Source organism: Eucyclogobius newberryi, unplaced genomic scaffold (genome assembly GCF_026437365.1).
Source record: "Eucyclogobius newberryi isolate DKJ021-1_F unplaced genomic scaffold, fEucNew1.0.hap1 SCAF_5, whole genome shotgun sequence".
Classification (NCBI taxonomy): domain Eukaryota; kingdom Metazoa; phylum Chordata; class Actinopteri; order Gobiiformes; family Gobiidae; genus Eucyclogobius; species Eucyclogobius newberryi.
Window position 1 is genome coordinate 26,162,056 of NW_027316167.1, and position 22,067 is coordinate 26,184,122.

Here is a 22,067-nt window from a genome sequence, read left to right on the forward strand (position 1 = left end):
AGATTTTTTTGGGGGCAGTTACCAGTTAGTTTGCTTTCCTCATGTGTTTTAAAAGATGTTCAATTAATTTAAAGACTAAATGTTTTATTTCAGCATTTGGATTTGACAGCACACTGTTCTGGTTAACACTACAAAATCATCAGCATAAAACATAGTATAAAATATAACATAACTTGTCTCAACAGTTATTAGATTGCTGGTAATTTAATGACATGAAGTTGCTCCCTGCTCTTTAGTTGACACTGAAAAACAGCCTCAATAGTGGCCGCCATGGGTTGAAGCTGGTACACAGGATCATCCTGCCATTTGCTTTCAAATGCTCTGATCACAGCAGGGATGACATGCAAGGACCGGGGCATGTCAGGAAGAATACACAGCCAGTGGCAGTGCTCAGCAGCGCCTCAGTCACTCCATACAAGCCATCCTTCAAAGAAATGTCATCCTTTATGGTCCCTTCAGTACTCACCAAATCCACTCCCCTTCGATCACTACGGCTCAAACACACAACAAAGACTGGAGCGCCGATATCGGACGTCCCCTTCCCCTCTCTCTGTCCCTCCTACTATCCCTCTGATTGTCCGCCTGTCCTTTAGTGACGAGTATCTGACCTGTGTCTCCACTTTAAGTTGACATGGCTGCCTGTCCCCTACTGTGCCGCGATACAGCCAACGCAAAGCAAGCCACAGAGGAGAGCAGCCGCTGTGGCATTTGGAGCCTGGCCACCCAGCTGTGAGTTACCAAGAGAGAAACCCAAACTAAATGCCATCTTATCCCTGCAGACAGATCGAATACAGGTGTGAAAAAGAGTGCGATTGTTAGGGCTAGTTTTTCTCTCAGACGGCATGGGTGAGTGAGAAGGAAGCTAGTGGCTCCCCTGCGGCACTTGCTGTCATCTCTACAGGTGATGGACATACTAACTACACATTAGGCCCACATTAGACGGACGGCCACCCGCCATGGCAACTCTGGAGTTAAAGCAAGCAAACCCGGTTTTCTCCATTTAATGAGGCACATTTTTTCCAAACCTTCACAGTATTCCCACAGCGGGTCAAATCAATTTCCGGACCGGAGCCCTGAGGTGGGAACTGATGAGAATAGGATCGATCCCACTCTGCCCTCCTCTGTTTACTTTTTCTCTCACTTCAGTCTGGAAAAATGGTCCCCCAGACTCAGTGTAAAAACTGAACATTTATTCTCATGAAACTGCCACTGTGGAGAACACATGAGCAAACACTATTAAGAAGCCGTTATCATTATTTTTCTTAAGATGACAAAGAAGGGCTATTGACTTAGAATACATCACATGGATGACACAGGGCATGACAAATCTAAGTAATTTTAACTTCTTATTTATCAAAGACGTACCTACTGTATGTAAGCAAATAAAGCTATAGGAATGTCCAGACACTGTATTTATGTCATGTACGAAACATGGTTCATCTGTATTATTAAATATTATGATTTAACACACTACATTACAGTCTCCAAAACTTAATATTGTTCAATAAGCATTTTCATTTAGAATAATACGTATGCAGTACTGTATGTAAGTACTGTATTTGCATTGTACCTTCTACAAATATCAACGTTAATGCTCTCACTCTTACATTTGATGATAATAAAATAGTTTATATTTTTAAGTACATATAAGACAAAGCTCATGTGTCGGAAGATTCAAAGATAGGATCACATCTGAGACCAAAACCACAGCTTGTGCTCTGAAGACCTGGGAGCCCGGCCTCGAAGACAGGACTTCACAAGGTCAGACACAACTGTTTCCGCACAGTTCACTTTCAGTCTGAACATGTGGGAAAAGCGTCCCTCCCTTCAATATTTACTGTTGGGGACTAGCATCATTAGAGGGGTCCCTGAGGGCACTCTGTCACACACCCACCTGGGAAGTGACACAGTGGCTTTAAATGAGACAAGACATTTGTGTCTAGTATTAGCATTTCAAAGGCAAACATGCACATGGGGGCCGTGTGGCAAAGCTACAGTACGCCCCTCCATCCTCTCCATCTAGGACTGCGGGTGAGATTAAACAGGAGGCTGTACGGGACTGTGCTTAACAAACAGGTGGGATCGGGAGTTTTCTTCAGTTTTGAAGATGACTACTTTTCTACCGCTTCCTCAAACCCCCTTCGTCAGAAGGCAATGCTCTTCTTCATCATTGTCAGACCTGTCCACACCACATCCCGTGACAAGCACTGCACTCTTCCTCCTCCTCCCCCCCCGCCATTGCACCATGTTGCACCGCACGTCACCAGGTGCAATCTGGCTGTTTAGCACTTCTTAAGGAATGGCCCATAAGGTGCTGTTCGGGTCAGGCTGCTCGTGCGTCTCAGGCTTGTTCCCTTCTTGGTTGTCCATGTCAAACACGACCTGCGCAATATGCACCCGCCAAGCACCAAAGTGGGCCGCCATCATAAATAACTCCACCAACAATACATCATTTAAGTGGGTGTTCGTTCTCGTGGGCAACTCAAAACAAATGGCCACATCGATCATTGCGAGTGCCAGGTAGGGTAAGCTTGCACCCCAGAGAGCCCCCCTCCTACTTAAACACTCTCACATACATACGCACACCTGCTCCTTTATAAATAGCAAATAAATAAAGCAGCCTTATGTGGCACAGGTTAACATGCAAGCCTAGCTGGAACTGTGCTCCTCCTGACACTACTCTCCTTATTATTTGGTGGTTTTGAATAATTAATATGGTGTACAACCTTTAAACAACCTTACATAAGGCTCATCTGTCATGGATCCCTGCTGTGGCTCTGGGTGCTGGCATCATCCGAGATGTGCGCTGTGAGCCCAAGGGTGCAGAGGGGAGAGGTGAAGTGGTACATTAACTGTAGGCCTGTGGCAAGCCAGCACAGGGGGCTGGTTACGGCCTTCGTGTTGCTCTTTTCTAACCTCACTCTATCCCTCAGAATCCCAAGCCAGCATCACTCATTGTTGTGTGTGAAAAGGGGTTTGTGAATGGAGCAGGTCATGACTCCATCTTTAGATAACATATGGAGAGGCTATTGCCTTACGATCCATCACAGGCCAGGACAAATTAGAGCAACCTGGACTTCATATTGAAGGCATTATCGGGAGTAACAACAACCATGTTGTTAAGGAGGGTACTTTGGGTGAAATCTTCCATTTATAGAAGAAGCTTATTATAATGACACTGGAAAACATATCATTGTGGTTGACAATTACCATACAAGTAGTAGCATATTTTGTTTTGATGCCAAATACAATAACCTAATAACTTGTCTCGATATAAAACTATGTCTAAAAAGTAAAACAAACTGCATCATTAGTTTCATGTAATTTTACTGTGTGCTGCAAACTTGTAGTCTATTTAGAAAGACATTCACGTCCAACGACACATGTAGAGTCACAGGTGAAGTTGTTGGCTGGTGTGAACTACCTCATTGTGAATCTCCTCACAGTGCGCCAGTGTAGTGGGCAGAAGGGCCAGCAGGCTGCGGGAGCCTGTCTCCGGGTCTGTGCGCAGGTGGGACAGGGCCTCCTGACACCGCGACTGGATGTAGGCCAGCGTCCCTCTTGAACACTGGTGTGAAGAAACAAACTTTGTGCATAACTGACATTGTGTATAATTCATATCACAATACAACACTAATGGTACATAACTGTGTGCTTTATAGATTTGCTGTAATGCCGTGTATGTTTTAGGCATTTGTATACACCAAAGTGTCGATATTTTGTCTACATTTACAAAAAGGTTATTTAATTCGATACCTTTATTAGCCACTTGCATAGTTCTGGTACTAAAAAATGCACCCTCATAATGTCACAATGGTTTATGTTTTACCATTGTTAAATTTGCCACAGATGGCTGTTTTTATTGCTAGGTTTTGACCTTATTACAAAGGCCAAATGAGAAGACAGCATGCTGGCTTCTTTTAGACACGTCGGTTTCTCACCTCGGCCACTCTGTGTGTGGAGCTGAAGCGAGCGGTGTCTCCGGCAAGGACACAGTGCTGATGGGTGGTGTTCAGGTCATCTGGCAAACACAGCAAGAACAAGATGGTCAGGAGCAAAAACAACGATTCACGCTTCAAAAGTTTTGCTTTATTGTCGATTAAATGTAAGAAAAAGAATGTTATATTAAAAAAAGAACGATATCTGAATGCCAGGGCGATGATGAAAAGTGGAGCGCGAATGAATATGACAACTAAATCATGTTGTACTCCCAGACAGACTGCACTTGGTCCAGTCTTGATTCAAATAGACTGAGCTGCATTGTACCATAATTTTAATTACCAAACAAAACCAGATAGTGCTCAATCTGTCAAGATGGAGGACCCACACCAGCAAACATTTGTCCAATATCACAGGGGCTTTACACAGAGGCCTTACTGCTGTTTCCAGTGTATCCCTCCATGTGTTTCTTTGTGTGTGTAGATGTTTCGCAGCCCTGCCATTATTTGCCTCATACCAATAATTAATTTAGCCATGACAGGGCTGTCATTCACAGCACATGTGCATATTTACACCCGCCTTGAGCAAGAGTACACTGGCTAATGCCTGTGATTTGAAAGTCAAACAGCCAAATGCTTTGGAAGGAAGATATTATTGTTTGGTGGAAGGGAAAAAAGATGGTGACAAACAAAACAACTTGCCGGTGTTTTCTTCACCCTGATGAGATTGTGAAGGATTACGTCTCTGGGCAGAATTACTCTGCGTCTTTAAAACTGTTTATATCCAATAACAAATTATCTCCATCAATCTGCTCTTTTCTTGGCGCGTCTGATGCGTCAGTGAGATCAGGAGGGAGTAGAGGCAAACTCGATAACTGTAATAAATATTTATCTTTCTTTCAACCCCTGCGCCTGCTGCCGCTTGTCCTCCTTTTCCAGGAAGCAGGCTTTTAAATATATTGGGTCAACTCTTTTCTTCAATCCCCCTGTGAATTTGGAGCTGGAAATCAGATTATTGAACAGGCTGGTGTCAAGACTTGCATTGTTCTTTTTTAACCACCAAAATTCCATTTGGGTGGAAATGATGTTGATTCAATTTGCCTCCAGCAGCTCAGACATTAGCAGTTCAAAGGGGGCAGTCGGCGACAAATTGTGGTAAAAAGACATTATGGTGTCTGTGGTTATATGCTATTATATTTTCCGTCTAACCACTTATGATAGGTTGTATGTCACAGGAATACAGGTGCAATGTATCGTGGTTTAGTGTCCTTATGTCTTCAACCAAGGCCTTAAAAACTGCAAAAGGCTTCTTATAGTGATACAAACTTAAACACATCAATCAGGAGAAACATTTTATACAGGAAACAAAAGTGTTGCAGGATCCACGCTTAGGAAAGTTAAATGCTTTTCCAAGAAATGTGGTGTTATGGTATTGACTATTGCAATCATGTTATTTTTCTGGGACAGATCGTGTAATATGCAATCATGCCTTTATTATAATCTACAGGATAATGTACACAAACTAAATCTTAAGGTCTGTGTTAAAAGAGGCAGCAGATATGTAAAGGATTATGCATCTAAGCGATCCTCACAGTCATACTATAGTAGGTCAATCTCCCATGTTAATATGTTATTACTAGAAGAGAAATAAAGAATAAACAATATTCTTCTAGATGTTAGTGTTGTCTCAATACTAACATTTCAAACTTGATTTTGATACTGAGGAATATACTCAATTCTCAATACTAATTTCAATACCACACCATTAATGAAAATCTCCTTTATAGTTCAAGGTTTTAGACAATAGAGAAATCATAGTACTATCTTTATTAAACCTTGTGGTCTTATTCCAGTTTTGATTAAGCTCAAAATTATTCTAAAACTGTTCACAACCGGTCAATCGAAACTAGATAATCAAAAATGAGTATAGTTTTGATAGTTTTAGTATCAATTAGTATCTGACTTTTGATACCTTTGACAACCCTACTACATGTAGGAATGCTAAGGACTAACGTGGTTCTAGGGTTTGGATTGACTGGATGTATGATTTATCGAGAAATAAATCAAATTAAATGAAACGTCCTATTCTAACAGATATCAATTGTATTAACATTTTGTAAAATAAGACACAAGTATTGCATCTGTGACAGTACACTGATTATGGCTGAATATCCTCCCATATGCTGAAAACAGGCTGCACATAAAAAGAATATATCACAGATCCAGTTAACTTCCTAACTTCTTATCCATCTGAACATGTGCAGCTGCTATTCTGTGGATACAGATGCTCTCACACTCAGAAAATAATGAGGAAGCATAAAGCGGGTCAAAGGGAGAGGTTGAGGTGTCTATCGCTGCAGCCCAGAGCATTAAGCCATGATTTACATGCTGTGACTGGTCATTTGTCCTCTTAGTCAGCACTGGGTCAAAACTTCAAAAACATAACGTTTTCCTAAGTTCTCCGCACATCATTACATGGGACCTTAAAGTTCCATGTCAAAGCTAAAAAAGTGTCTCTGTTGCACACAGCTCACTCAGACACATCATCACGTTCAGTCAAATACCAAGCCAATGTGGTGTCAGGCTAAATACAAAACGAGTAAATAATAAAAGAAGTGGAATACACATTTTAGAATATGTACATTTTAGAATATGTGCAATAATACATGTAATGCAATAATACATGTAATAAGCCCACATGGAGAGTGGGGCCAGATGTAAATCGACGAGCAATTCACTATTTTGGAAGGAAATTTTGTCAATTAGAAAGTCTCACAAAGGTCAGAAAAATACAGCTCACTAATAAAACAATCGTGGCTTTGTGAAGAATTCCACCACTTTTTAATATTTCACCTTTATTTTTGCACATCTGCTTCCAGAGAAAACTCTTCAGGACAGTAGTTTTTGTTCCCACAGAGATATAATTAACCATTCATAAACCATGGTCAAATATAGGCAGTTTAAAATGTCATGTGTTTGTGTGCTAGTGTCTGTACCTTTCATGTAATAACAGTCTCCGGACTCGAGCGGCAGCATTAGGCCGGGGGTGTGGATGTCCCAGGCAACTTTCAGCCCGATTCTCCACAAGGACCGCTCGCTGCTGCCTCCTTCGCTGCTCTCACCTGTCAATCACAGAGCACCCAACTCACTGGAAACGGTGCCATTTACATTTAACATTCATTTTTCGGTCATAGAGGAGCACAGTTTTATACACCGTGACCTAAAGTGGGTGTGAAAGACCACAAACTTTTTTGCACCACGTAAACCAAGTGCTAATGCGCAATACTTTTGCTGTCGTAATGCAATAGGATTAAGTGCTCTCCAGATAAACATGTGCAACACTACTGACCTTTACAGGAAAAAAAAGAAAAGAAAAACATCAATATCAAATATGTAGCACTTTAAATAGTAAAAGGTGTTATGATTTAATCCACACCGCTTTTACAATGGATAGAAGATGTCTGCCATTGTCGGAGTAAAAATCACTTGGCAGAGCAAATGTAATCTGTGTTCTTGTGATCACATTGGCTGTAAGTACAGGATCTTTATGCTGTCATTATGCTCGTGCAAGTCAGATAAAAGCCCCTGATATTATTTAGAGTGTATTATTGGTCAGCTGGTATGCTCTGATATTCCTGTCTTCTCTGCTCTCCTTTCTCCTTCCAGTCTTACAAGGCACACGGACAAAACAGGATTTGGCTCGGCTGGCCAACACCCTTCAGAAAAATCAATACTAAAGTCTTTCTGGGCCTCTCTGCCCCACAGCTGCCTTTTCCTTTGCTCAGCACGGATAAATAGTAACTTAATTTCCAGCCATTGTGCGCTGAGAGCCGGCTAATGACAGCACTCCCTCAGGCCTCGCGAATGGTGGAGGATCATTGTGGTGCCGGAAAACACTCATTCGAGGCAGATTCCTTTGGATGAGAGAGGGTGAGAACAACGTGTTTCACTACAGCTGCGGTCCAGCAGTAGTCCTCAACAACAGCCTTGTTATTTCTGAGTAAAGATTTCACGTCACATAATGAGAAACAAGACAAAGAAGAAAACAAGATGTATTTTTTGAGCCGTTGCTTATATCTGATCAGATTTCCCTCTGTCTAAAGTTGGATCACCCAAAAATAAAAAAGACACAGCTGCTCAGAGCGGCAAGGTGAAATGGCTGTGTTTGAAGATTGTGTTCACTGGGTCAGGGTTGAAACGGTCTAGAACAAATCATTGAAACAGACTTAAAAAGCAGGTGTTACTGGTTAGAAGGTCCCAATGAACAAAGTCCAGCTGCGTGTTGAGCAGGAATGGGATGTCAAAGCAGTTGACACTGCACCTGCACAATGCAGACTTTATACAACTTTTAGTATTCTCTGAACTGCCCATTCTGTGTGAACCTAACAAAAATGAGGTGTGTAACATGGATCATTGAAAGGTGCAAGTAATCATGTAGCAGATGGAAGTTAGTGCTTAATGTATTTTGATTAATATCTTCTGTGTGTTTTATACAATACAGAGTTTGAAATGAGAATCTTTACAACCTTTCCAAGGTGAATTTGTTTTGTTAGTTGTGTATGCAGTTTACTACAGATTTCCCCAATGTTCTCACAAGGAATGTCTGCTCCCGCTCAAATGTTTTATTAGCTTCTTGAAAGAGAGCACGTTCCATAATTAGCAGACATTGTATCAGCCAAAGCACTACAGTCTAGGAACAGTTATCAAAGTCAGGCTCAGTATTCCATATCAGATAATTGCACATCGATCATTTCTAAGGGAAAAGATTTAAGATGAGATTGCAAGTGTGATAAGGTCTGTTTATTAGACTACGCTATTGAGCATGTGTTAAGAGCTCACATCCAAATGTCTGTGATCTCCCTTAGCAACGTTGATGATAAGGCTGTCAGCAGCGAGCTGGTGGTGACATTTGATAATACCCTGACATTATCACATAGATGGATCTGATGACGCCTCACTAGGGGCCATGTCTACAGATGCCACACTGCTGCTGCAGGGCCAAGATGCACAAGGTTAAACACATCTGATCTGCCATAAAACAAATGAGATTACGTGATCAGATATTGATGTGAGGCAAAGCAGAATATTAATTTCAAAGTGTTAACACCCACATTAGTGATATAGTTTGAGTTCAAAGTTATACATTTAATGGGCCTATGTATGGATATTGTTTTTGTTGTTTGTAATGAAGCATCAGCTACTTACCTTTCTGATCATGACAGCAGCTATAGCTATAAACAGCCACAGGGGAATGCGTCACAAGGTTCTCGTCATGGTGCCACCCGACTGCCATTTTCCCCATGCCATAGTAAGGCTCCTCCTTGAGCTGGCTCATAGCAGCAGGGTCCATATAATTTAGTAAGGTGACATTGAACTTGACTGGACCGGTGAAAAGAAATGGCGAGCTGGGCTGGGAACACCTATTTTCCTGATTTTCTTTATCTTCAATGTGATAATCTGACAGGCTGTGCTTGAGCTGGGCCACTGGTTTTTCATTGTCCTCTTGTCCCATCGGCTTAGGCTCTGAACCACAAACGGCCTTGGTCACCCATGTAGGACAAGTAGCTTCACTGTGTGAACTAATACTTGTTTCACGTTGTTTCATTTGTGAGCACTCACCCTCCTCACTGCTGTTTTTAGACCCTGACTCCCACTCGCCCTCTGCTTTTGTCCCAGAGCAGCCTTCCTCACTATGTTTGGAATCAATGTCCCACTCCTCACTGTGCTTGGACTCTGTTTCTCCTTCCTCACTGTGTCTGGACCCCGACTCCACTCCTTCACTGTTCTTGGAGTCTTCACTGTCCCCCTCGTCCCCTTGTTTCACTTCTGTGTCCACAGCTTTTGCACCTTGTAGGAGTCTGTCTCCTTCTTTGGGCTGAGACACATCAGAGCAAAAAAAGTTGTTCAGTTCCCATAATGCTTTGCACGCGGCCCTAAAATCTGGGTCACAACATTTCTCTCCTTTGGGTTCACTGTTTTCACTATGCCAGGGAATGGCAAACAGTCGAGTGTCCAGGTAGCGGTAGGTGTGTCCAGGCTCCCCCAGCATGGTGCGAGACACAGTGGTGAATACATCCCTCTCCCGGACACGCACCAAATCTCTCAGGAGACAGCCTTTCTTTCTCAGAGTTAGGAAAGCCGCCTCTACTTGAGTATGGAGCTCTACAGGAAGTGAACAAGATCTCCTCAACACAAGTCCGGTGTAGCTCGAGTCCCACTGCAAAAAGAAATAATCATTATAACATCAACACTACAGATGAACCATTTAGATGTTTGATCCACACACCAGCTGCTGAAAGCCTCGGTCTGTGGGTCCCACAAAAGGGATCTTCTGGTCTCCCAACTCCTGCAGTAGCCTCCGCCTCTGTGGAGTGCAACACAAGTAAGTACATAACAGACTTCAGATTTTTTTTTCACTTGATTTGAAACATTTCCAAAGAGATTTGTCAGAATCTCTACTCGGTCTCAACTCATTTAACTTTTTTCCTTAAAACAAAATATACTGCCAATAGAAAAGACATTCAAAATTCCCCCTAGAACCACCATAGCGCACGCTGACTTCTCACATTTTTATGATTTTGTGCAGGCCGCCGAAGGGTTCCACACAACCTTATAAAAGATGCCCTGTGCCATACAAAGCTCCCCCAATAAACCTGTCAACCTGATGGTGGGATCAAAGTCACTTTCATTGGGTTGCATTCCATCCCATCCCGACCTGTAAATCCAATGGCAACTGGTATAAAACTATATGCCCAAATAAATTTCACAACTGTTTCCCCCTCGCTATTTCCGCACGCCCTCCCCGTTGTTGGCCATGTAAAACGGTGCGCTGCAGAATCCATACACAACTTTTAAAAGAAATAAACGTAATGACATGCTGATGCCTTTTGACAAGCAAGAGTTTATGTCAAGGCTAACACTGTTGCCATGGTTTGTGTGCAATGCCTATTTACTGGTAACAGCACACACGTCTCCACCCCTAACAGTCCATATATGCAGAAAGAAACCAAAATATGTTACTTTATAGTTAAATAAAATTCACTTCTAACAACATTCAAGTTGAAGTATAAACAAGGTACACAAGATCTGCATCTAAAAAGGGTGATTCGACTCGACGTGAGGCAGAAATACAAGTAAAAGAAGTTGGGACGGCGTGTGATGCGAGGCAGTTTGGCGAATTTACCTTCAGGGATAAATCTTTACCTTAGGCTAAACAACACAACACCTGCTGAAAGTTTTCTTAAAGGATGCACATGAGTGTACAGGCCTCTCCAAGTTATTCTGGAACAAACAAAAACAGACTCGCAGACAGTTGGAATCTGAAAAACAAAACAACATACACTATTCATGGCCAGACTGCACTCAAAGGCAGTTGGAAAGAAAATTGACAAGCTGACACATCCACCGGTGTCGAATTCCGACTTATGACAGAAGCTGAGGATATCAAGGTGAGGCTCTGGGCTAGTGGTGTAGAAGAAGGCAGACGGTTTTCATCAGGGTTTGTGTGTTTTTCGTATCTGCTGTGAGTGTGTACAAGGTCCGCCTACATAGATATAGGTTTATTAGGATCGGCTTTATCCGCAATGTCAGAACCGCAACTACGCAGACAGGTCCGAAAAGACGGGAGGGGGGGAGAAAAGAGAGAGGGAGAAAGCGCACACAAGGCAGCAAGCTCAAGATGATGCTTCAAACCCTATCGCACACAGTCTTGTCACACACATGTCAAATGCATCAAGCAACTTCAAAATTCCACTGGAAAGAAAGAAAGGCAAGGAGTTAGCGGAGCCCTCTGAAGAAGATGGACACGCTGTATTATGCGACTTTATTTCTGTCTGCACCTGATTTGTGAAGAGAGGGGGGGAGAAAAAAATCACTTTCCACGCAAACCCAAGAAATGAGATTACCAATCCCATAATAATGCAGATGCTTGGTGGTCGCGGCGGCAAGCATCTGCGCTCAGTGATATATCTGATGCTTTCGCTCCCTCTGTCTATTGCTTGATGGGATTATTCCATCAGCCAGACTGTTTATCACAGAAAAAACATATTTGGTAGAATAGAGACCAATTGCCTAGCTTTGATCAAGCCTCTAAGAGATATCAAACTGTGTAGGATGTAGTTATTAATTTAATTCTCCATCTGTGACAGTTCAGTGGCATTCTTCAATGTGTGAGTAGATTAGTGTCCAGTGCTTAGCGTCAATGGCTGAAAAAAACTGGATAAGTTGACCAGTTAGAGGGATAAATACAGTTCCAAAAAGAGTCTGTTGAAAGTGGCTGTTGAAGGAACAACAATTTTAACTAGAACAGAAATAAAATCTGTAAAAGATAGAATTCTTATCGGCTTAATAAAGAAGGCGTTCATTCTACTATAAAAAATCAAAACACTGATTATAATTTATACTAAAACTAGTGCTGAATCTAAATACTATATTTTTCCAAAAGAGTATGACCACATGGTTAAAGTATGTAAGTTGCAATAATTCTCTGTTGATAATTAAATTATATTGTTTACAATTATAATGTGAGGATGTAAAGGAGGTTTTTTTCCTTGGTTAAAGTTCAATATTGTGACAAGTCCAATGTGCATGTGTTTTTCACTCTGTTCTTTGAAAAGTTTTGCCAACCATTTTTGTCATATCTAAAAAATGCCAAAAATCCTGATTGTAGCAGAACCTGGGCAGGCTTAGGTGACGTGATGAGAGATAGCTGTGTAATAGAGTTTTGAAAACCACTGGTACTTGTAAGACACCTGGTTCCGAACAGGTCCACCCGGCACATAAGTGATGGTGAGTCAACAATTCTGACAGGCCCACTGTAAATCGTTCCACTCAAAAAGAGTGAAAAGAGGCGCACATCAAAGCCGCTTCCGTCCCGGTGTATTTGGCACTGGGTCGGCAAATCTGACGGGCCTGTGAGAAGCAACAGAAAAGGAGCAAGTTTCCATACAGTCAAATTGTGGTTGAAAGTTTAAAAGAAGTATTTAAAAATAATACAAATTCTTAAAAAAAAGAATTACAGTATACAACTTTTACTTGGAACTTCCATTAAAATGTGACACATCTTATGCATATTATGTTTGATTATGCATGACACACAAGCTAACAATTTTAGCAAAAGATTAACAATTTCTCACTTCTGTTATTTCATTTGCAGCAACTTGTGAAATCATTTCTGTGTAATACATGCTGAGAGATTTTTGTGAGGTGCGACGGCTGACTAGACTGACTAGTCAATGCTTTACTGGAATATGTGGGAGTGAACTTGAAAGCAGTCGTACTGGCAATGTTTGACCACAACATGAAGATGAGCAAGAATTCCAACAAAAAAGTCCAATTACGGTAGTTACATTTGCCATTTTCTATAACTATTGCGCCGTTTTTAAAAAAAAATTACCTCTTCAAAATATTGCATTTTCTGTTAAATATGGCCATAACATATTTAGCATTACAATAAGGTCCAATCCCATAAAAGAGTACTGACATAGTTAAATCACACAGCTACAAAATCTATAAACTGAACATTAGATATTGAGCCAGTGAGCAGAAAGAAGCCTTAGGTAGGCTAAGTGACAAATGGCAGGCAGACTGCGGCCTGTTAACTGTGCTTAAAGGCTGAAAGCTGCACTGTTCATTCACCTTACGACAGGTTGGCCACTAACATGATCCTTTATATTGAAATATTAACATCCATCAATGAGAACAAGTGGTCTTTCATAAAAGTGACATTCCTTTTTGTGTTTAAAAAAAAGGAAATGTTGGATTAAAAAGTAGTATTTTACATAGAAATGTCCTTTTTGTTAAGATAAAAAAGGAATGTCTCTTTTGTTTTGGGTGGGGGTATTTAGTTTGCAAATACTATACATAGTGTGACTGGGACTGCACATCGCTTTGAAAGATCTGAAGAAAGAAAACCTCATATAACCTATTAATGTCACATTCTTGCACAATTTCACACATTGGAATTGGGTGCTAAAAATAAATAGTGAAAAAATATGTTTGCTAGCTTTTACCATACTGTGCATTTCATTTGACATAACATCTTGGGACATTGCCATTTGCCTGACTACATTTGGTGTGCTAAGACCGTTTGTCCTTAGCTGTTATTTTGTGGCCAGGCCATAATGTTTCCATTAGGATTATGTCGATCGAGAAAAGCTTTTTAGTTTTCACCTTCAAATTACAACATGAGCTTTCATGGGGTCAGCTGTTTTCCATGTGGAATGGCCAGTTTTAATGCCATCACATTCCCTTGATATTCAGGAGAGGTCTGGTTCACTCAGGGGAAAAAGAGAGGGGTGCTAAAGGAGAGGGGAAAGAGAGTGTTGATTGAAAGACTGTGATTAGCAGTTTTCAACAAGGGCGCCTGGGCCACTGAGTTGTTCTAACCGGGTTGTCGCGTCTTGAGGTGCAGTCAAGGAGAAGTCAGTGCTTTAGAAAGCTCTTCTGATTTCTCTATTCCCCCTCCCATGCTCGCTGACTCTCACCGCAGCCACACTTTCCTGCCCCTCCAAAAAAAATCAATATAGCCGTGTAAAGTGCAGTTAGGCCCACGGGGAGAGACAGCTAACTGTAAGGGGCAAGATGCTGCGCTTACAAGGAGGACAAGACGCGTCCTACAGGCCTGTCCCACAGGCAGTGTCAAGGACAGACCTGAGACCAAAGGACTGAGAGCTCCAGATTGGCCTCATCATGCAGCTCGCCTCCTCTCTCTGCTGCCTCTGGATGGGCTGGGATGGCCCAGTGGGGCAGAAGAGATCGATAAGCAGGTGGAGCGTTTAAAATCCTCAGCACCAGAGGCTGCTGTTACGCTCCTTGGAGCACAGTGGAGCAACACATCGCTCAGCTGAGCAGCTGGATGAATAGAGGAGTGTTTGTCCAGTGGTAAGGTCTGGTCATTGAAAGGTTTACAATTTGTGACAATAAAAATTCAATAGCACTTAGCTATACAGGGTGTTCAGACAGGCATCGCACCTGCTTTGCTATTGGCTCAACTTTGGCACAGATGCACAAGGCTACGCAGTCTAACCCTAAGAGAAGAGATTTAGTCTACTAAATGCAAGACATTGTGGTGCCTTTGTCAACAGTGCTTCTCATTTCCATACAGTAGGCTTGAAGAGTAATCCAGTAAAAGATATGGAAGACGTATGCAAGGAGGATTTGAGCCCTGCCATGTGTCTCCTTGTATGAGTGACTGTACACACCCAAAATGGCTTGTGTATCTAATCCGGTACCACTGTACGACAGTGCAAAGTCCCGGCTCTGTGTATCTCAGCACGTTCTGATCAAGCCCATCATGTGACAAGGAACTTCTCCAAATGATGATGATTTCCCAGTTCCTGTCCTTCCCGCTCCATATTAGATCATCGTCTGACACCAGTGAGTCTGGTACTTCATGGGGGATAAGGATAATGTGCAATCCAAGCCGAGAGGTTTGGAGTCAAGAGAAAACTGAACGGCTGAGGCTGGGTGTTCTGCTGCATGGGCTGACAGCTGTGGAAATGATCACAACTTTATACTTAACATTAGATATGATCCATTATCATGGATGACAAAAGACATAAAAGAGGATGGCCCAAAAGATTAAAACATGCAAAATGAAAATGCTACTTTTACAGAATCCTTTCCAGTCCACCACAATTTCCCAGGTTGAAAAGTTAGAAACCAAACCAATCATGCTATGTCTGTGGCCTACTAAATCTACTGTCTTATGTGGATTATTTGACAGCAATATTTAAATATTAACATGCTGAGCACTGCTTAGGCTTTATTATAATCCACTGTAAAAACATATGGCGGTTCAAAACTGTGGTCAAACATCTAGGACAGGTCTAAATCTATCTCTAGGAGACTTTGACCCGGATAATCCAGCATTATGAAGTGACCTCGGATTAATATTCAATTGATTTGGGATTGTTAACACATCTGCCAGGCATCTGAAATCCAGAAGCAGATAACTTTAAAATTATGAAAATCTGACGGGTTGCAAAAAGTACTTGTCCTATTTTTCCCCTGAATAAAATAAAATATTCTACTAGATTAGAAAATAAATCTTAATCCTCGTCTCACTCCTCTATATAGATAGATTAGTGACAGATTAGCATGCTGCAGGTTTGCATACCTAACCATTTGAAATTGTCGGAGGCACAGCAGGTGCAGATGTTAATAATAACAAAGCGAAGATGTCAGAAATAGAAACAAACTTTCCAGGAGAGTTTAAAAGCAAAAGTCTTATTACCAGTACAAGTTACAGTTCAATTCTGCTAATTATTACAAGGTTTACAGGTCGGTTCCTGGATGGACCATGTTCTGCACCATTTACCAGCTGGCCAAAATGGAGGTGGATGCATTATGTGCTGCTGCCTTCATTATATAATAAAATTTAACCCCCTGACATGAGCGGTGTACTTAGCACAATGAGGAGAGGGAAGAGGAAAATAGTGAGGTGAAGTAAAGAAAGCGTCTGATAACATGATGTCCAAGTGCCACCTAGTGACAGATATCAAGCCTCTCTGGACATTTGAAAAACACAGGAGCAGAGGAAGGTACTTCTTTCCAAGACTCTCAAGTTGCATGATCCAGCCATTAGATATTTTATGTAAAAGGCAACCAACTAAATTCTAATCAAGCAAACAATCTAATTTCCTTAAGTGAGTTTGTAGGCTTGTCGGAGGTGGCCTGTAACACTCCGGCCCGTGGCCCCTGAGCTTCTAGGTCCCCTCCCCTCATTAGCCCAAGTATAAATCACACTCTGCCAGTGCCCAGAGGTGAGAGGGATGAGAGTGGAGGTGAGCTTGAAATAATGCTTATGTCACGGCGGGTCAGCCCTCCATTATGGTCGTTTCAAAAACTATTAATCTTTCTTGTAGTCACTGGCCTAGAAATAATTACTTCATCTAACCCATGTAATACAGCATGACCAGCAGTCGAGCCTGGTCAATTTGAAGCTGGGGAGGCAAAGATAGAGAGAAAGAAAGCACAGGGTTGTAGGGGGTGGAATGGAGAGGAGGGCCACAAATTACCAGGTCCTGTCTTGTGCTGCCGGGTGACTGATGTTCTGCTCACTTTAGCTATGGCCTTTTACACTCGTAACACTGATTTAGATAGATACATACACCCGCTCTAAGAGCCACATCATGTCTAGGCACACATGTATACACATATTAATGTATGATTACACACACAGTGGGTGGGACGCCAGCAAATCACATCATTTATAAGTCGCCCCGAGCTCAGTTACTGCACTCATTTATAACAGCTATTAGAGCTACTTCTATTATAAGGCTGGGCAAATTATTAGTTATTCCCAACCTTCCAATAAAACCATGCCTCATCATTGTTATTACTCACTCTCTCAGTGTTGAAATACTAAACAACTTTCCAGAGTTCACTTCTACAACAGATGCCGCTTTATGCACATAAGATATTTTTTTTAAATCTATGTTGTTTGTTACTCTAAAATAATTAATTAAGCCCATAGATTATCATATAAAAACATTTTAAACAGCATCTTTGACACAGATTTCCCAATAGTTTTTACATTTCTCAGCACTATTGTTTAAGCACATTTACTTACAATAAACTGAACACAACTCTTCAGGTTGTATCCCTGCGTTGCCTTCAAACTGTCATACTCTTTTGATGAATAAACAAGGCCACGGCATGGTGGCCGAACAAAATAAATGCGACCATTGGTGAAAACCCACTAACAGCGTCGCTTCTGCAAACTCAGCCCCTCTGAACGTCACAGGAAGTATGAATAGAGTGACACAAATAAATGCAGCCCTCCAGTGGCTGTCACAGCTGGCATTGCAGGTGCAAATTTAATTAGTCAAGGTGAAGTCCCCCTTGTTATCTGAGATGGGGGGGTCCTCACTATGCGCAACTGTAAACACGCATTATATCCTAATCAGGTGTCACTGCACCGTTTGATCAGCCCGCGAAAACTTGTCACGAATTCCCGGTAGAGAGTGGGCCGAGGGGTAGAACAAAGAGAAAGAGCTGTCAGGAGGAAACAGGGAGGTGCTGGTGATGCCAGTGGTGCTGGATGAAGAGAGTTTGCCCATTAGCAGTCTCTGTCTCCTAGCATCCTCCAACTGGATTCTCTCATACTACCACTTTTTTATACCGTGAACACTTCAACTCACTATTCTTCAGGAACAAGCACGATGTCTGTAATTCCACTCTGCAGGCGTCTCAACCCCAGCCGTGTCTGTCATCTGCAGCTTTCATAAAGAAGCCCAATTTATTTACCTTAAAGAACAAACAACTTCAGGATAGCAGTTAGCAATATCCTGTACAAGATCATATCAAAATACAAGATATGCAAAGTTTATCCATCATTTTAAAACAATTTAAAGCTTGCAAATAATAACAAATAATAATTGATCGTTTTTGGCTATTCCCTACCTAACAACAAGCTGTGTATCCCGGTGATACAAGACCTCCTGATACATCGAGATATCTTAAAATCAGTGTTAAAAGATTTACTAAAATTATGTTTTGATTATGAACAATAACAAAACAGTCACAATTTACAATACATTTATGGTGTTAAAATATCACAATACGCATATCTGTATTAATACGCATGTTGCAAAGAAGTAACATATTGCAGACTCAATATTTTGAGTATAATTTCAAGTGTAATTCATTTTACAACTTTACATTTCCTGTCCATACACTTTTTGTTCTATAGTTTACTCAACTATGGAATGCACAATACTGTATGAGAACATATCAGGCTTGCAAAATGTACAATCTCCCAAAAGGAACAAGATGTGCATTTTTGTCAATATAACCACCCACACTTAAAAAACAACCAAATGTAGATTAAACAGTCATTTAGCACAACACATGCCAATACACACAGTTTACCTTTCTGTTAGGTGTTCTTGAATACATTAGCTGAATGAACCTCACAAGAACCAGCCGCAAATGACAAGGCCCAATCTTCTTTGTGACTACCATGGTAGCAGAGATTAGAGCCAAAGAGTAATACAGAGCGATTTTTTAAAAACCCAAACAGTGATACATAAATTAATTAAAGGACAAAAAAAAGCGTAGAATTCAAGTTGGAACATCTGTCAGCGACTTAGCTTCCTAGCGTAATACCAGTGTTAGAACATTTATACCCTTGAAGTTAATGATCCCCACTTTAATTGACAGTCAAGGAAAAACGGCAGCAGAAGCATCCTGCCAAGACGTCGATAAGAGCCCCCTTCCCTCCCTAAAAAAAAAAAGAAAGAAAAAGAAACAGTTTAAAGAACCTTGGCACTAATCCCTATTGTCATCCCAGCACAGCAGAAGGACTTACAAACAGAGATAAGTGAAGTGAGGCTGTCTATTCCTCTAGAGTTGTTTGGGACAGGCGAGCCGCTACGTGCCTCAAATCAGTCACTCAGATTAGCCCGATCCCTCTGTGCTGTCACTCAGTGGAGACCCAGCCTTGTCAACGCATTTACATGAGTCCATATCATACGTGGCATGCCCCAAATATGCTGTATGTATATATATATGACAATACATGCTGGGAATGGGTCCACTTGTCTGCAGATAGGACGCGTGAAGTTGGATTAAGCTCGTGAAGTGAGCTTTGTCTCATGTCGCCTCCGAGGTCCCAACAAGTTTAAGAAGTCAGCGCTGCAGAGAGAAATGGGACTCAAATTTGGCTTTGTGACATGGCCAACTCCACCTACACCTTGAAACGTTGAAAGTACAAAGAGAAAACAACTGTCAAGCTTATAACATGGGTCACAATTCTTTTTACTTGTGTGTGTGTGTTTATAAAATAGGAAAAAATAAAACTCCCACCCAATATCTTTTGAGCTGACAAAAAGCACCTTGGCAAACACATAGTAAGTATATAATAGAATCCCGCAAACTTTACAAAGCGAACCTATTGACTGTGTATTCCTGAATGGGCTGGGTCATATTGACAAAAAAAAAATCTCAATATTGTTTGGGAGTATCCTAACTATATATAAAGTTTATATTATATTATAAAAACATGTATTTAAGTGCATTAGTTGAGGTTTAAGCATCAGACAAATGTAAAATTAATCACAAAAGAGCAGAAATATAACTATATATGACTATTGAGATTTTTTTGTTTTCTGTTCTTTTAAATAACTAATCTTGAGTTTTTGCAGCAATTTTATCATATATATAAAACATTTGCATATCCTCAAAACAACATCCACAACATTATCCCTATTTTAATAATCTGCCAATGCACATCTATTCCTGACAGAGTGTGTTTCCAAATCGGTGGCCCCAAAAGGCACCTTAGAACTAACAGAATGCTGACTGCTTCTTATGTTTCCGTGACTTATTTCGCTTCAAACTGTTCCGCAACAAATGACAGTGGATGCCTTCTACATAACAGGGCCAGGGCAGGCATGACACATGGGCTGACAGCTGAACCCTCGGAGTCCCTACCCCCTTTACCCCTGCCACGGCACCACCCGCGCACATACACCCGGAGCTACGCTAACATCCCTGACACGACCGCTCGGGAAACCTTTCTAACCCTTCTTTGAGTACGTGTGCGTGTGTTTGTCTCATCCTCACCTCAGCGCAGACAAAGCTCAATTCAGAACCTTTTTAACCGAGCAAGTGGATGTGACCCAGTGCCCCCAAGTCAGGTTCATCTGAATAAACAGACAGGGGAGGAGAAATCTGCCTACATTATGATAGGAGACGAGACGGTACGCTTCAGCCAAGGGGCTCCTTTTCTATGCACGTTTGATCAAGTGCTTGACAGCGCCGGTGGATGGAATTACGGACTGTTGAACAAAAAGTTGTGGAATGGGCATGCGGGTTTGTGTGTGTGTGTGGACAGGTTGGTTTTTCCCAGCCTGACAGTGCTGGATTGTGACAAGCCTGCCGCACCACACCACCGCAAATACAACTCGCACTGCAGCCTTTGCAGTCCATCACTCAGGATAGCCGAGCCAAGTGCCGTGAGAAGAGGTCAGACGTGGAGGAAGATGAGAGGGAGGTGTTGGTCAGGGGTTAAGTGTAGAGAAGACAGCAATGAAAGGCAACTGTCATGCACCAGTGCTTGCCCAAGAGCACCTGTCTCCAGAAGAACATGCAAAGTGTGCCGGTCACGTCCTGGAAATACCCACACTTTTTGTTTCATAGACGCACGGCAACACGGAGACAAGCACATAGGAAAGGGCCGCTGCAGAGGCATCGCCAGTCTGACAGCATGCCAGTCAAACTGTCGTTGGCTCGTTCGCATATGCAAAGAAAACTTAGGCAGATGAAGAAGAAAAAAACACCACATGCAAAGGAGTCACTGAGACATGAACAAACTGAAGATCGTAAAAGATATGCGCTTAAGGCTCGGACTGTGCGGCTACAAAACCACCACACTTGTACTTTCTGTATTTCAACGATATTTGACGAACAAGCTCATTAACAAGTAAATCAACAAGCTCCTGTAACGTGTGAGAGCACAACAGACAAGCTATAAAGAAAAAAAGATTACATTTGTCTTACACCCAATGGCGTCCAATACTAATGAGTCATTTGGTGAAGAAAGTCTGGGTCACACTTTTATAGCTTCTGTTTATAGATATATGATCTTCAAATTAACAGTTACTATTTACAGGCACTTGTGAATGCGATCCCATGCAGCTTTCTGAATGAAGGGTTTTGGACTTCTCATGAAAAACAGATGTTGGGCACCACCGTGGCAGTAGGCACTTTCCTTTTATTGGCAAGGTGAGTCATAACAAGTGCAAATAAATTCACAAATAAACAGCATGTCTTTTGCAGGTCTGCGTATTTACAGCACTTGGCTAGATTCAAACCAACTTCTGCGGCAGCGATATCTCGGCGGCGATAGCTCTTGAGTGCAGTCCAACTTTAATATATTGTGTTTGCCTGTTTTGCAGAAACTATTGTAAGGATTGAGTCCACATCACATACGGCCAATGCAATACCAAACAAACTGAAATTTGACCGTCTGGATCCCAGCCTTGAGTGCTTAATGAATCCCCTGGAGGTATGAGGTGAGAGGGTCAATCCCATGTTTATTCAGCGAGACTCCGACGAGCCACCACTATCTATTGATCCAACTGATTATTCTATGTCTCTCCTGTGACGGGCCACGTGCATGAC

At 41.8% G+C, this 22,067-nt stretch overlaps 1 protein-coding gene across 1 annotated transcript in view; it reads right to left on the reverse strand.

The window, feature by feature from the left end:
- fto (FTO alpha-ketoglutarate dependent dioxygenase) overlaps positions 1-22,067 on the reverse strand; it is a 104,177-nt gene that overhangs the window by 77,549 nt on the left and 4,561 nt on the right. Inside the window, exons 2-6 of the mRNA XM_072465903.1 lie at positions 10,225-10,302; positions 9,144-10,155; positions 6,935-7,060; positions 3,942-4,021; positions 3,425-3,568 (exon numbers count right to left, since the gene is read on the reverse strand). Coding sequence (XP_072322004.1) covers positions 3,425-3,568; positions 3,942-4,021; positions 6,935-7,060; positions 9,144-10,155; positions 10,225-10,302 — 1,440 coding nt within the window. The remainder of the gene's footprint in view (positions 1-3,424; positions 3,569-3,941; positions 4,022-6,934; positions 7,061-9,143; positions 10,156-10,224; positions 10,303-22,067) is intronic.